Source organism: Leptonychotes weddellii, chromosome 11 (assembly GCF_054177405.1).
Source record: "Leptonychotes weddellii isolate Sample4059 chromosome 11, ASM5417740v2, whole genome shotgun sequence".
Lineage (NCBI taxonomy): Eukaryota > Metazoa > Chordata > Mammalia > Carnivora > Phocidae > Leptonychotes > Leptonychotes weddellii.
The window spans coordinates 26,044,653-26,061,602 of NC_138379.1; the positions used below are offsets into that span (position 1 = coordinate 26,044,653).

At 37.9% G+C, this 16,950-nt stretch overlaps 1 protein-coding gene across 1 annotated transcript; it reads left to right on the forward strand.

The window, feature by feature from the left end:
• The first annotated feature begins 528 nt into the window (after nt 1-528).
• Nucleotides 529-6,329, forward strand: KCNA4 (potassium voltage-gated channel subfamily A member 4). The gene has a single exon (XM_081798432.1). It carries the CDS (start codon nt 1,853-1,855, stop codon nt 3,815-3,817), a length of 1,965 nt encoding a protein of 654 aa, XP_081654558.1. The 5' UTR covers nt 529-1,852; the 3' UTR covers nt 3,818-6,329.
• Nucleotides 6,330-16,950: the final 10,621 nt, after the last annotated feature.

A 16,950-nucleotide genomic window follows, 5' to 3' on the forward strand; every position in this document is an offset into this window, starting at 1 on the left:
GATTGGAAATAATGGATTAAGTTATGGGGGGGAAAGTATGATAGGCTGAAAATAAAATTCACACAACCTGGGATTTAAAACATAAGGAAATAGTCCCTTGAGAGGAGTGTAGGAGGAGGCATTGAGGGGAACATGGAGGAACTGCAAGGAGAAAAGATGATTATCAGAGAAGTGGAAACTGGGATTAGCTCCTAGGCTGTGGGTGGTAGGGAGTGTTCTGGAGTCTGGGAAACAGAAAAACAACAGGGACATGCTTCAGGGAGACAGGAAGTGCCAACTTAATACAGGCCATTGGTGAGTCTCAGAGTGTCCTGGATGTCCTCACATTCTGTCCTCCCTATATTTGAGACTGTGGTTTAAGGGCATATACATTTGGGCGTGAGTAGATTGACAATAAAAACTTAGGTTATGGTCATATTATTCGGAACTGCTAGCATTTATTGACATTCATTATGTCTGTGCTGTTCTATCAACATTCACTGTCTCATTCAACTTCACTAAGTGGGATGGAGGGGGTTGTATATACATGAGGTGATTGAAGCTTGTTGAAGTGGTAGAGCCTGGATTAAAGAAAACTGGTTTTTCCAACTGCTCTAATCCTGAATCAAGACAGAGAGGGGTGGAAAGGCACTAAATTCAGAAATATTTGATGAGTGGAAATTAAAAAAAAAAAATGCCTTGAGATCAATGAATGATGGAAGCAACTGTAAAGTGAAAGCATTATTATTGTGGAATGAAGAAAGTGACACCGAGAATTAAGACCTGGCATGAGTGAAAGGGAGAGCCAAAGGAGAAGACATGTGGGTTGAGAGTGGAGAGAGGAAAAATAATTGAGTTGCCATGAAAATAGACTGAGCTGAAATAATAACCAAAGAAGAAGGACAGAAGGATGGTTTAGTGAGGAGGAGATTTAACAACCTGCCCCACACTCCTTGGAAATTTTGTGGTCACTTGGTGCTTTATGTGGTTTGCTTGAGGACAGGAGAAAGAAGTGTATGGGAAGGAAACACTGTTTGCTCTTTATGATTTGATTCTTTTTATTTTTATCCTATGCTTGTTTCCCTTCCTTTTTCAGGTGAAGTGCTTCTTCTGCATGATTTTAGCTGAAGGATGCTCTGCATTTCCTTGATTTCTATGGAGACCTCAGAGCTGGGTGTGCCCCCGCTGACACCTCATCTTGTACCTTCTCTACCTCCCAAGGTCTTTGCCTCTGTCCATAGCTTGGCATTGCCCCTGGGTCCAGGAAGCCTGTGATGAACTGGAAGGGAGCACCTGGAGAATCATCCTGATAGGCTTTGAGCAGCCATGGCTGGACGTACTTCAAGCCACATGTTAACATGGGTCAAGCCGTCCCTAGAAGGCAAGTGCTAAGACTAAAGGCTTGTTTGTATTTTATTTAAATTTGATGGACTGAGCTTTGGACAATTTCCATGGCAGAAAAATATATTCCATTTTCTAGGCACAACTGCTGGCTGTCAGATACTTGCTGCCTTTGAAATCTTGCGGCATCATCACCAACCACATCCTAGACGTATTTCCAGATTTGAACAGCCACCCAAAAACAGGTGTTTGGGAGACCCCACCATTTTTTGACTTGGGCTTGAGAGTGCTAGGTTGTTTATCTAGACCAGCCAAGCTCTGGAGAGCAATGTTCAATCCCTGGGAACAGAGAGCATGGGGCGTACTGATTTAAAAACAGAAAATGCAAAGTTGGACTGAAAATATCCTTAGTCTTCCAAGCAATCTGCTTAAGGGTTCCAAACTTACCTTAATTTGGTGAGAAAAGAAGCTGCCCTAGTTTTCTTTCTTCTTCTTCTGCAACTGGAACCAGCCATTTCCCGAAACCACCACCATGGAGGTTGCAATGGTGAGTGCGGAGAGCTCAGGGTGCAACAGTCACATGCCTTATGGTTATGCAGCCCAGGCCCGGGCCCGGGAGCGGGAGAGGCTTGCTCACTCGAGGGCAGCTGCGGCCGCCGCCGTGGCAGCTGCCACAGCGGCCGTGGAAGGCAGCGCGGGGTCCGGAGGGGGCTCCCACCACCACCACCAGGCGCGTGGGGCCTGCACCTCCCATGACCCTCAGGGTGGCCGGGGGAGTCGGAGGAGGAGGCGCCAGCCGCCTGAGAAGAAGAAAGCCCACCACCGTCAGAGCAGCTTTCCTCATTGCTCCGACCTGATGCCCAGTGGCTCTGAGGAGAAGATCCTGAGGGAGCTGAGTGAGGAGGAGGAGGAGGAGGAGGAGGAGGAGGAGGAGGACGAGGAGGGCAGGTTTTACTATAGTGAAGATGACCACGGTGATGAATGTTCCTACACGGACCTGCTGCCTCAGGATGATGGGGGCGGCGGTGGCTACAGCTCCGTCCGCTACAGCGACTGCTGTGAACGTGTGGTGATAAATGTGTCCGGCCTGCGCTTTGAGACCCAGATGAAGACTCTGGCGCAGTTTCCAGAGACTTTGTTGGGAGACCCCGAGAAGAGGACTCAGTACTTTGACCCTTTGCGTAATGAGTATTTTTTTGACAGGAACAGGCCTAGCTTTGATGCCATCTTATATTATTACCAATCAGGAGGCCGCCTCAAGAGGCCAGTCAATGTCCCCTTTGATATCTTCACCGAGGAGGTGAAGTTCTATCAATTGGGAGAGGAGGCCCTGCTCAAGTTTCGGGAGGACGAGGGCTTTGTGAGAGAGGAGGAGGACAGGGCCTTGCCAGAGAATGAATTTAAAAAGCAGATTTGGCTTCTCTTTGAGTATCCGGAGAGCTCCAGTCCAGCAAGGGGCATAGCCATCGTTTCCGTCCTGGTCATCTTAATCTCCATTGTCATTTTCTGCCTGGAAACTTTACCTGAGTTTAGGGACGACAGGGATCTCATCATGGCACTGAGCTCAGGCGCACACACTGGGTTGTTGAATGACACTTCAGCTCCCCACCTAGAGAACTCAGGGCACACCATATTCAACGACCCTTTCTTCATCGTGGAGACAGTCTGTATTGTTTGGTTTTCCTTTGAGTTTGTGGTTCGCTGCTTTGCTTGTCCCAGCCAAGCACTCTTCTTCAAAAACATCATGAACATCATTGACATTGTCTCCATTTTGCCTTACTTCATCACACTGGGCACTGATCTGGCCCAGCAACAGGGGGGTGGCAATGGACAGCAGCAGCAGGCCATGTCCTTTGCCATCCTCAGGATCATCCGTCTGGTCCGGGTATTCCGGATCTTCAAACTCTCCAGGCACTCCAAGGGCCTGCAGATCCTGGGCCACACCCTCAGAGCCAGCATGCGGGAACTGGGCCTCCTGATCTTCTTCCTCTTCATTGGGGTCATCCTGTTTTCCAGCGCCGTCTACTTCGCGGAGGCAGATGAACCTACTACCCATTTCCAAAGCATCCCAGATGCGTTTTGGTGGGCTGTGGTGACCATGACGACTGTGGGCTATGGGGACATGAAGCCCATCACTGTGGGGGGCAAGATCGTGGGGTCCTTGTGTGCCATTGCAGGTGTGTTAACCATCGCTTTGCCAGTGCCAGTGATTGTCTCTAACTTTAACTATTTCTACCACAGAGAGACTGAAAATGAGGAGCAGACCCAGCTGACACAGAACGCAGTCAGTTGCCCATACCTCCCTTCCAATTTGCTGAAGAAATTTCGGAGCTCTACTTCTTCTTCCCTGGGGGACAAGTCAGAGTATCTAGAGATGGAAGAAGGGGTTAAGGAATCTCTCTGTGCAAAGGAGGACAAGTGTCAGGGAAAGGGGGATGACAGCGAGACAGATAAAAACAACTGTTCTAATGCGAAGGCTGTGGAGACGGATGTGTGAATCTTGTTCTCCACCCGCCACTGGCCCCCCCCCAACCCCAGTATCTCCAAATATACTTACGCATAGAGAGTGCAGTTATGAAAATGAAATATGCAGACAAACCTAATGCATATAGTAGTACGCCATTTAATGGTCATATGTGGCATAATTGTTACTAAACTTGTATTACATATCAAGTAAATGATACATCTTGGGGAAGAGGGAGGCTACAATAGGAGCAAATCTATCTTTATATTTTTTATTAGAATGCAAGAATTTTGCACATTAACTGGAGATGTTAAAAGTAAAGATTCCATGGAGAGAATGTATATGTGTGTATTTGTGTGTGTGTGTGTGTATGTGTATGTGTAAGTAAATTGTCAACATTGTTCGTAATTGTGCAGTGATGGGAAAAGTTGGCATTTTGAAGTATTTACTATGTAAGAACTAATGAATTCGAGCAGTCATTTGTTTTTTAAAAATTGTAAGAATTACTGTGTAGGAAAAAAAAGAAAGTGAATTATTTAATAGAATATAGGTCACAATTTTATCTTAGATTTAATTAAAGTTTATTTTTAACTGGAAATTAACTTTTAAAAAGGCTGCAGGGGCCTTAAAAATTGATTATATTTTATTATTAATTTTGGGAAGGTATGACAGCAAATGCCTAACAATATGGAAGAAGTAAAATTGGAGAAAATGTAATAAGTTTTGTTCACAGATAACAGGACTGGAATTTTTTTTTTTTCCTTTTGCACTATTTTATATGCTGGAGATTGAGAGAGACTTCCTACTGTGAATGTTTCCTAATGTAACAGTTCAATGACAATCATTGGAAGAATGATTTTAGTCTTATTTTATAGTTCTTTTCTTTGTGTGAGACTAATGGCCACGCAGATAACAGCACATGATTCCCTTTTTTTAAAATCTAAATAACTGATCTGCAAAGGGAGTATGAAGTAAAATTTAGCAATTGAATCTTTTGAAATTGGACTGTTACAATGATGCTTCTGAAACCATACTATTTTAATTATTCTTCTGCCTTTTAAATCCAGAATAATTTAACCAAAGTTAATGCATGCACCGAAAGAATTCTTGAAGAAATAAGATGCCCAGCAGCTACAGTGATTATGGCTTAAGAGCTTTCTATTAAATGTGCAACATAAATGCTAGATTTATTAAGTTTATTTCTTTGTGCAGCTACATAAACGCACAGTGTGGGGATTCACCTCAGAATTTAGCACTCTATTTGCTAAAACTGGTAAAAGGAAGAATTGTGTCAAAACATTTGGTTTCGATATCACCATCAATATCATTTTTGTTAAAGGATCTTATGACACATGTAACTGTGTTTAATTCATGCAAGGTTTTCTAGAATGTGAGGTAACAGCTAGTGATCAGACCTGCACTATTAAGTCATAATGAGATATAGATTAGCAAATTTAGAGTCCATAAGAGGCCTTATTCTCCAGTGTTTCTTCAACATCTATTTTTTATAAAATGGTTGTCCTGAGGTTTGGGAAAAATATACTATGTAGCACATAATGAACTCTGACAACTGTGAATAAAAAAAAAAAAAAAAAAGATCTAGAATAGCTTTTCTCAAGCTTTTTAGTCCCAGGCCATCATTTGATAATAGCATAATTCTTCTTTAATGATATTTGAAATTCCAAGTAAATCTAATGTTAGGTTTAAAAGGAAAGTTACACCCTTCTCCCACCCCCTCCCCACCACTTATAGAAAAACACCTCTCAAGAATACCATTTGGAGAATGGAAAGCAGCAAGCAGGGGAATTAATTGAATGCTCTGACCAAAGATCTCTAGTGGACAATAATAGAGAGTGACAAAACAAGCAAATGCGATCTTGTAATAAGACCTCAAAGATGGCATTTTAATATATTTTGGATATGGTGCAAAAATGTAATAAGCATTAGACTAGGAGTAAGGCTATCTGGGCTGGTCACTATTCATTTGAAAAAGTCACTATTAATCTCTGCACCCCAATTTTCTCATTAGTGAAAAAGAAGGCACATAAAGCTTTTGTTATATCACAGAGTTGTTATGGAAAGCAAATGAGAACATGTGAAAACTCTGAAATGCCGAGTTCCATATAAATGCCTGATGTTATGTTTAAATTGCTTAATCTTCCTCTGGGAGGAAGAGATTTAGAACCCATGAGTTACATCTGCTTTATTAGGATATTGTAAAAATCATGGGTAATTTCTTTAATTTTGAGCTCCTTACAAGAAGTGGATATGCAGATGCAAGATAGCCTATCATTGAATAATTACTGCAGTTTCTTCATTTGGAAGAAAGATCCCAGGCGCTTCATGGTGTAAAAGGTTGACTCTGTGAATGAGGTACCATGTGTCTTTTGCTGTACCCAACTAGGTCAGATTATATCTTAAAATAGTTTAAATGCTCTCCGGCATTGGATGTTTATTGAACATTCTATAATAGCAATAGTGATGATTTGGCTATGTTTGGAAGAGAAAAGGTATTGTATTTCTCCAACATTTCCTTTTTAAATCTGAAAGTTATAAATTTAGCTGAGATGTATTAGATTTGATAATTCTGTGAATTCAAGAAATATAGTCATTTTGAGATCCTTTGGTTTTCCTTTATCTTGCATAGCTTTCTGAAGAGTGAAATGGTCAAGAAGTGACCGCCATGGGCTTCTGAACCAAATATTATTAGGTTATCACTAAATGTGTGTATGTTTGTATTTTCTTTCAAGATGCCTTTATTTTAGGATGTCTGGATCTTGATTCCACACTAAGAAGAAAGCATTTAAGCCCTCAGGATTTGTATAGGGCACTTTTATATGGAGCACTTCTCTTGTAGGGAATGTGTGAAGGTAGAGAATGTGTGAAGTGCCGCTGTGGATGTATAACATTTTTCTAAGTCAAAGCCAGGCAAAGTGCTTTAGTACCATTTGTAAAATTTTATACTGAGAAATATGCTTCCAGAGGCTAATTGTAACTGATTTGGGAAACTATCTTCTCAGAGACCACCATACACATTTAGCTGTAAGATAAAAAAGAAGTGGCCCTATTTAGAGATTTGAATTTCGGGGATCTGGGATTCTATAGTTGCTTTTCAGATGATTCTGTTACCAAAAGTACCATATTTGAAGGTCATCCTAATCAGAGTCTTTTCCAGGGTGGATACATTGTTCTCTCTTTGCAAATGTTTGAAAAGGAAACCTAACAGCCGTGGAGAAGAGAGGAGGACTAACTATTCCTTTGAATTTCTGTGAGAGAACTAGTTGGTGCCAGAGGAATGATAGCTGGTCTAGGAGTGGAGAGCTGGCTTGTTGACATTGGCACATCATTTCATCTTCTTGATTCTCAGTTTTTTTTTTTTTTTAAGTGTAAAATCGGGCTGTTGAGCTACATTATCACTTGATTCCTTCCAGCACGAAAATTCTCTGACGTTGAAGGAAGTATTAGACTAGCTTGATATTTTCTAGGTATTCAAGTCATACCAGCCATGATTTTATAGTTTAAGTAGCAAGAGCAGAAGAGTTTTAAAATTTCAGCGTTGGGTTAAATGCAAGAACCAGGAGTTTGAGATTGAGTTTTTAGAGTGTAAGCAGAATGGATAGGGTGTTTTTTGAAGCTCTTTATTCTAACAACTAAAGGGAAGGGATTCCCTTAATAAAAAAAAATAATAACTCAGTCTCCAGTTAAATACATATGGTGAAAGTTGGTAAGTAAACATTTTGATTTCTTGCTTTGTTATAGTACAGTCTTGTCAGTAAACAGAGTGTTCCGACCTGTGCTGGGGAATTCATTTTATGCTTAAACACATGTAGTATTTCACAAGTGCTACCGCTTTTCTTGTCAAATTTGTTTTAAACAGGATCGCTGAAGCTTTGTGAAAATCTTTTCATTAAGCATGTGCTGAAAGAGAATCCACTATATGAATAAGACATTTTTATGGAAAGTACTCTGATATATATATATCTATATATCCATTTTTTTTTTAGAAAGTCAACGTGAACCAGCAGAGAGTTATTTTTGATTGCATTAGAATCATAAACCGTAGTATCCCCACAGCCCAAAAGACACAGAAATGGTGTTCTCCATTGTTGATTTTGAGGATTGTGATGCGTCTTCAGCCATAACATTGCGGCTATTCCTAGGTCAAGTGGGAAATACACCTAGGTTCAGTTGACATTTTTCACTGAACATGTGATGTGCTCATGTGCACGATGCAGACTGTAACATCCCTCTTTATATGTTTTTTTTTTTTTATTGATACAGTATAGAATGATTACGGGTTGTCATTCAGTGACAAAGGGGCCTGTTCCAGGAAAACTTCCTGACCCAAAAGTCATTCTGAATTCTGCAAAGGACATTTGGTGTGGACAAAAGGTACTTCTCAGTTTTCCTGCCTGCAAAGAAGTTTGACTCAAAGCACAGGTTCTTCCAAGCCAGTGTAACCGATACAGGTTAGAAGACAATCCTACTTTCTAGTATGGAGATCAGTATTCCTATTTGAAAGAAAGTTGATGGAGTGGTTTGTGTTCATGATTGAAGGAAGCAGAGCTATTTTTGTAGTAAATGGGGATGTGTACTTCTGAAATGTAAATTAAGAATAGGACTGTGATATGAGTTTTATTTCTGACTTGGTTCTCTGTTTCCATAGCAGTCCCAATTTCTTACAGTATCTTCATAAAAAAGTATGCTAATACATATCAGACCATATGGCCCAATCTGAGGTACAGAAAATATGGTTACTTTATTTATGGATAAATAAATTAATCCCAGGGTATGAGTTCCTTTGAAAAACATAGCACATATTTAATGAGCTATGGCTCTAAGTGAGACTCTAACATATCCCCGTTCAGTCCTGTCGGTAATACTAAGTGGTATCAGAATAGATGTTATCAGGCAGATAATGTGCTAAATAGGATGTCTTACTATTGTCTAGGAAAGGATGTTCCCACATTCACTGGTCATGGTGTTGCTGACCTGCAGTTAAGTTTTTTGATTTATTTGCCATCATTGGTGTGAGATGGAGGAGAAGGAGAATTTGTATCCAGAGTACAAGGAACTAAATGATTTTGATCGGTGATCCACAAATAGTCCACTTTTGCTTCCTGACTTGCAAATTATCTGTTGTATAGATTTTCCACAACTAGTTTCTCATCCGAGCTGGCTTTACTCAGGGTCAAAACCATTGTCTCCCTTTCAACAGCCAGGCGAGAAAAATGCAAAGTTGTAAACAGAAAACAACATAGTACAAAGAAACAACAAATACACTGAAACTAGAAGGCCAAGCAAAACCTATTTGGAAAGCCAAGTCTGTTCAAATCAATGTGTCATGTACATCAGGACGAAGTAGGAAGGATTTAGGAATAACCGTTGGCACATCTCATCAGCATAGTTAACCAGGAGGTGACTATTGTGAATGCCATAAAGAAGACATAAGTTACTGTAAGATTATACAAGTTAACATTTTCTGTGAAAATGATAGAAATGCCAACTTACCTTAGAAGTGGTCTTAATAGTAATTATTAGGAATAAGTACTAAATCTGGAAAATAATGCTGCCTTTTTCCAATTATTGGCATTATGTACATTGGATTAATTTTTCATGATTCTGTAGATTTTTCATGATTCCTAGCATATTTTTAAAGCCACAGAGCATGAAGGCATTTCAGTATGAAATGACTTTTAGCATGAAGCTACTGGGTATTGAAGGATCAGTCAGTCACCTCTTAAATCAGTTAAATAAATAGCCCCTGTGGATATTGACTAAAGTTGTACCAATGCTGAGCCAAATAATTATATGTGTTTCAAAATAATTAGATTAATATGTTTAAATATATCATACATTTAATATTCTGCCTTTATTCTGGCCAAAGATATATAAGCAAAATGAATTGTCTGAGGCATTGAAAGAGACTTCTTGAAATGAAGTAAAAGTGTATAATTCTTGTGTGTTTGGGGAAATAGTGAGACCTAAGGACTGCAAAACCTTTCTTTACACTCTAGGCTGGATTTTTGTGCCATATAACCAACAATAGTGGTATTAAAGCTAAGCTCTGAGACATTGCATGGGATAGGATATATGGGCTTTCATTCCCAGGAAGGATTCATTTTTATGTTTTATGAAACATTGCAAAATTTTCATCTTATTTTTCATGGTCATTATTCCCATTATATAGAGGATGCATATAGCATGGAAACTAGACTATATAGCCCTGTAGATCTATTTTGTGCTCTCTAGCAATCAATTTACCCCATAGATCTACTTTGTGCTCTCTAGAAATCAATTTACTTGAAGCCACTATTGTTCTGCATTTTTGTTGCAGTTGTTGTTTGATGTGACTTCCTTAATTCTCTTAAGTTCAATTACAGTGTTAAAGTCTCAGGTTGTTTTTGTTTTGGGCGAATGTTTCAGTGTATCTTAGCCTCTGAGGGTGCTCACATACAAAACTGTAAAATAATTAGAAAACCTTCATATCTCTTGGAGACCAGTGCTATTTTATCTGAACTCTTTCAATGATAGGGCCACATTAGTTAACACAGAGGATGTATGTTATTCTATTTATAAACTTAATTCACTCATACCTGAATAGATTGATGATTCCCCTAGAGAACACTAATGTGTTGATAGCACTTGAACGAGTCTTTTTTTTTTTTCTCCTTCAATTGGTAGGGATTATGATCCAAATGGGGCTTTCATTTGCTATCAGGCAGGGTAGGAAATAATTAATGAAGCTCCCATTGGACTGAAATCTTTCAAGAGGTGATGGAATTTCTGGGGAATATAGTAGGATTTATATTTATCTGTTTATTTGCCATTCCTAATTGGTGTTACTGTTGACATTATTGCTGGGGAATGGATTTTAGTTTTAGGATGATTTACCTAATATTAAAATGATTTTTGATAAGAAAATAGAGATCATAAGTTCCACACTATCCTTACTAGCTTGAGGAGTAAATCTAGTTAAGTAAATTAAGATATTAATATGAGATTTGGAGATTGCAATTCATATTTAGGGCCATTTATTTGGAGGGAGATATATCCCATAAATAATGACTCATTTATTCAGCATTCTTGAGAGGTTAATGGAATCTCTTTGTTTTTCTTCCCTATCTCTTGACTTTTGGACATTATATTTAAATTTATGGATTATATTTAAATTGGTGGATATGAATGTTTTATCTTCTAGCAAACCAAGTGAAAGGCTCAGTTACAAAGTGATTAGAGGATGGGAAGATGATCTTTTTTGCAACATTTGCTATTAAGCAGTCTAGCAGCAGATTTCAGTATATAAGGAAAACAACCTAGGGAAATGCAAATATATCATATTAGAATCTAGATGACAGAGGAGGAATAATAGGAATAGATTTTCCTTCTGGGTTCCTAGATGTGTTCTCAGAGTACTTGACCTGCTTCCTCCAGATATGACCCAGCCAACGTGAAGGTAGTAAACTGCTTTTTTCCTGGAATGGCAACAGCATGTAAGGAGGATCATAGCTACTTGGGGCATAGGGGAATGGGAGGGATGTAGGCACAGGGTGAAGGGTTATGCCTAAATGAAGTCTTTAATTTGATGGTGAATATAGGTAGGTCAGTCTAAAACTGCTTCATTTGGTAATGCTATTAATTTTGTTAATCCGGGAAATTGAATTGATCACTTAGTATTGGTACCAGATTTAGTAAGCATGCGTATGTATGTTTACAGATATCCTGACTCCCTTTGCTGATATTCTGAGAGCACTCACATACTGTAAAATGGTTGCTGAGAATTAAAGCCATGTCTTAAGATAAAACTCACCTTTCCCTTCAGAGTAAGAGAGTCACATTCTTAGGACATTACCATTTGGGCACTTATATTTCATAGGGGATAATCTCCCCCACCCTTAATCTAATGCAGAATGTTAATGTGGTAGTGTATTAAAACTAAGACAGAATTAAGCAACCAACTGAAGCCTTGGGAGTGCATGTCACTAACAGAGCTGAGTGATGTGTTTATGTTGGTTATTGCCGGTGTGCAATTCTTAGAGGAATGGAAGAATCGTAAAATCTGTGCAATATAATTAGAACTCCTTGCTGCCATCATACGCTCCTTGCTGATTTAGCTGCTGTTGCTACCCATCCAGAGAAGAGGTGTCATTTCATTACTAGAATCCACATACTTCTCAGGCGTCAAGGCAGTGTGAGAGACAGTGGGTAAAGAAAGGGTTAGATTAGACAGATAAGGGTGAAGCAACATACAGGATTTTAAGGTGTGAATCATCTTGTGACACCAGACTATTTTTACTCACTCAAGGGACTTGAGTTGAATCTTTGGATAGGAGAGGCTCTGTTTAGGAATTACTATCCCCTTTTTGTCTGGCTGTGGTATCACTGTTGGAAATCAGTCTAGCATGAAATAAATACTGCCTCATTGTTAAAATAAGCTGAAGATTACATGCTGGAAACATGTTTTCATTTCAGTTGTGAAACGCTGTAGTTGTGTTATAAGCTTTGTAAGAGAGATTAGAAAGTCACTCAACTTTTAAAAAAATTTTACTGCACCCCTGAAAAGATTCGGAAAGGAAATTGAAATAGAAGATTCTAATGGAAGTTCTGACCAAATGCAAATTGTTCAAAATAAAGTGTTTGAAGGTCTCATTTTGATTTTCTGTTTCAATCTTTTCCCTCAGTTATTAAACCTGTTTTTTTTTTTTTTTAACTGCAGAGATGGACATGAAAAAGCTTGGCAGCCCCATCTTCCCCACACCCCACTGCACCCCATTCACCTTTATTTCAATGAAAGCCCAGATCGGGGAGGCTTCTGCTCTCCCAAGTTCACAGATTTCTCAGGGGGAGCTTTTTTGTATGATCCAGGGAGACGTTTTCCCACTTTATAAATCAGGTCATGGCAGTGCAAACCCAGAAAGCTTCTACAATCACCTGCAATGTGAGTCTATTATATTCTGTTATTATGTTGGGTATTTTCTGCCTATTACCGAACAGCTGGGATCTTAGAAACAGCTGGATGATTAGTTGTGTATTTTACATTTTTCACTCAGATTCTTTATTACTGTGTAGAAACAACCTCAGTGTAGAATGAGCTGGGAGTATAATAGCAAAAATCTTGCTCTATGCAACTGTGGTTATTAGGAATTTAATCAAGAAAATGAAGGGCAAACAGTTTTGACTATTGTTTGCTTTCCAAACATGTTTTTAGATACAGCGTACTCACTTCCACTCTTAGGCAAAACAGTTGATTTACCAACTTTTAAAATGCCTCTTGTGATATTCCTTAGGCTATTGAAGCTATGCTTTGGCTGTTATATTTCTTTGCTTAAGGGGAAATGTCTACACACGATGAGACATCACCTGAGTTTTCCATTCACTGCTGGCAAGAGGACCTGACAGAGCAGGCCGACTCCAGTCCTCTCCCTCTCCAGAATCTATTTTTAGGTTGGTCCCTTTGTGACTAGCTTCAACTCTGACTAGAGGGGTTGAAATTTAAAGACAATGCAATGTTTTATTATGATGATTTGCAGGTTTAGAAAAGTGTCTAGTATTGTGAAGGGGACAAATTCAATTCAGGTGCTGTTTGTTGGTTCCTCACCCTGGGCTAAAATTAGAATAAAAAGGGTGCACAGACTTCTTTTCCTTCACCAATTATTTTTTCAACAGATGCTTGTGAAGCTCATGCTAGATGACTGGGCTGTGCTCATGTTCCCAATCTCTAAATGTACGAACACTTCAGAGAATCACAGTCCATGTAGAAGGATTTTTGAGTTACAGAAAGATTCATTTTTCTAAAAGCAGGATTCTTATTTATTATTACTCGTACTTCCCCTACCCCACCATCGAATCTATATGTGTGACCAGGTCTAGTTTCTCCTCGGAGAGTGAATTGTCAGGCTATCATGCTTTGATAATAATTTCTATAAATTATATCTTGTGTTCTGTAATGTGCTTCATTTTCTATAATAGCTTCTGTATAAACTGCACAGTAAATGGGACTGAATTCAACTTGCCAATTTTTTATGATTCTTGCATGAACAGTAACAAGTCAGTGCTTTCAAATAGTAGAGGTGATTGTACAGAGTATCTACTTTTTTTAATCCCCAGAATTTATATTTCTTCTATTTAATAGCATGTGATTAAATTATAACAGAGAGAGAGAGAAAGCAGATTTGACTGAAATAATAAACAGCTATGAAGCAGTAAACAATAATCATATTTTTTATTGTAAAGTAGGTTTTTCCAGGACCATGGTTCTTCTGCCCCTACCCCCCGCCCCCCCCTCATTTTTTTTTTTAAACCCACGTATATTTTTCTCCTTGGGAAAGGTATGTGCACCATTGACAGTGCATTTGAAAGTTTTGACTTGAATTTTTGACTTGAATAAAGCCCTGAGTTTCTTTTTTGGATAGATGTGGAAAGGATTGTTCTTTTTGTGGACATTTCTAACTAGGCAAGTCAAATGAACTGCATCAATTACAGGGTTAAGTCAGGGCAATTGAGGCAGACTTTTGGGATTTTTCTGAGGTGCCTCTGTCTATACTGATCAGATCCCATAGGTGTTTGCTCAGGTTTCCATTTGCTTTCAAGATGATGTCTGATTTCTTTCTCTTGGATTTCAGGCTTGCACATTTGAAATGCAGTTGCAATAACATTTCCAGCTCTCTCTAACTAGCTTTAACTTCTTAGGAGCAATTCAGGCTTTTCTTATGAATTATATCTTAAGGACTATCTTGTTTGTTTTCTGAGTGTTTCGGAACATACATTGGAGACACTGGCTTTTAGTCTTCATTCAAGCCAAACAGCCATTATCATTAATTGAAGCTGCTTCTACTTGAAGCCAAAACAGTTGGTCGAGTCAGTGAAGGAAAAAAAAAAAGAAAGAAAGAAAAAAGCCAAGGCACTGTGAAGTCATAGATTCAGTTCTGCTTCATTAAAGCTATTGCTGTCAAACTCATCCTGGATTCTCTTTAAATTTGAGGAGTTTTCAATTGCTAGCTATTCTGTCAGGGAAATACCTTTAATAGTAAAATCATTATATTGTGGGATTTTTATTCCTACTTTAGCAAACTGTAACTACTCTTGTGCCTTAGATATTTGACATTCTTCAGTGAACCCATTATTTATGTGATTTCCTAAAACTAAGATTTTTTTCTTCACAATTTTCATGAAAATATTTGCAAACTGAAAATGTATATTTTAGCCTAAATTAGCAGACACATATGTGAAGATTTTGGGGCAAATATTTGAAGATTTTTGGGCAAATAGCCTAATTGCTTGTTAGTATAGTATGAAGGAGGAACTGACTTAAATATATATATATATTTACACATTGGAGATTGGAAATGGAAGGACATATAGTTATCTACAATTTTTGTAAGAGACTGAAGGTAATGGATGTCAAAACATTCTGTGTGGTTCATTTACAAGTATTTTAATGGAAGCCAAGTGCATTTAAAATATATCAGACTTTTTCTATACCTAATCAGAGAGTAAAATTTAGAAATGTGATATTATATTAAGTAGATTACATTTCTGAGATTTTAAATAAATTCATGTCATATAACATTACCTCTATTTAGGGCCCATTTTTTTTTTTAAACATACTAAATAGCCTAACAGGTTATGTGTGAATGTTCTTAGAAGAGAGTTTGACAATTTGAAATCCTGTCTCCCTAGAAGAGCAGTATGTTTTCAGAAGAAAAGGTCTCTTTATGTACACATTTGAATATACATTTGTTAGCCTAACTATCTTTAACTTTTATTTTGGATCTTGATCTTACAGTTTGATTCTAGGTTTTACTTTTCCTGGTATCAAATGGATGGCTTCCATGCCATTAAATAATCATTAATTATTTATTTCCATTAAAATAAAAGTTTACATTAAAAATAGGAGGAGACTAATAATTTGTATAGATTGACTCCTAGAGAATTAGCACATAAAACAGATATTCCTTTCTATATTAGTCATGCAAAGCAATTTCTTAGTAATCTTGTTTTTCTACCTTTTTAAAATTTCAAACTCACATTATTTCACTAAGTATTTATTGCAGCCTTGTCATGCTATTTATCTAAACCTGATCATTTGGCATAAAGAAGTAAACCTCTTGGTCTCCATAGAATAGTATTGAAGGCATCTTGTAATAAACTCTGACCAGAAAGATGGTTCTATGGCAGATATTCAAGGACAGTATGGTAGGCAGCTCCAGGGTATTTAATCGAAAGTTTGGATGGACAACTTAAGTGATTCAATTTCATTAAAAAAAAAAAAAGTTCAGATACTTAACAAGTTGAATGTTGCCATAGCTCCAATCGTTGCCTCTATTTAGAAAAGATTATTTACTCAGTGGATTTCCTCCCTCTTGTTTTGACAGTTATACCAGCATTGTCCATTATAAATATAATGCAAATCACATACGTAATTTAAAATTTTCTAGTAGCAACATTAAAAACTAAAAAAAAAAAAAAAAAATCACATTAGTTGCCAAATGTTAATTATTAGTGAATGGACAAATGAAAAACTGGGGGATGAGGTGTAGAGGTATAGAGTGTTTTGCCATTAAATATAAAATAATATTTTAATTTTTATTTTGACACTTGTGTTGCCCCTATAAGCAAGTCATAATTATTGATTTTTGGTTTTCTAACTAACGGATAACAAGAGCAAGAAGTTCAGTCAGATTAATCACGAAGAAGCAAAATTTGCCTTTGTGTGTTTGTGCTGTTATCTTATAATTTCTGTCATTGGCATGCTAATATCTTATTTTGGTAATTTGTTAATTTTCATTGAAACCGCAGTGATAAATTCAGGTTATGTGCTTTGCAATCAGCTATTATTTAGCAGACGGGGAGATGTGGTCATAGAATTTGCCACTGTCTATCACTACTAGTACAATGAACTATTTGTGCTGAAAGCTTTTTTTCATATGTTTTTATTTTTCAGATTCTCAGAGGAGTATTTAATTTTATTTTATTTAAGGACATTTTCATTTTTTAGGAGAGTGTATCCAATTCATCTTTGAAATAGGGATCATATGGCAACAGTGATTGGGAGAAGCAGTAATATGTTTTTGTGGTTTTGGCCACTGGGGTTGTTTGTGCATACCCAAATCAAGATATACATGCTTTTCCTTGATTGGATAAAGTGGCTAATATATGCTTTGAAT

Coding starts and splice junctions, on each gene's coding strand:
- KCNA4 (XM_081798432.1), top strand. CDS start 1,853: ATGGAGGTTGCAATGGTGAGTGCGGAGAGCTCAGGGTGCAACAGTCAC.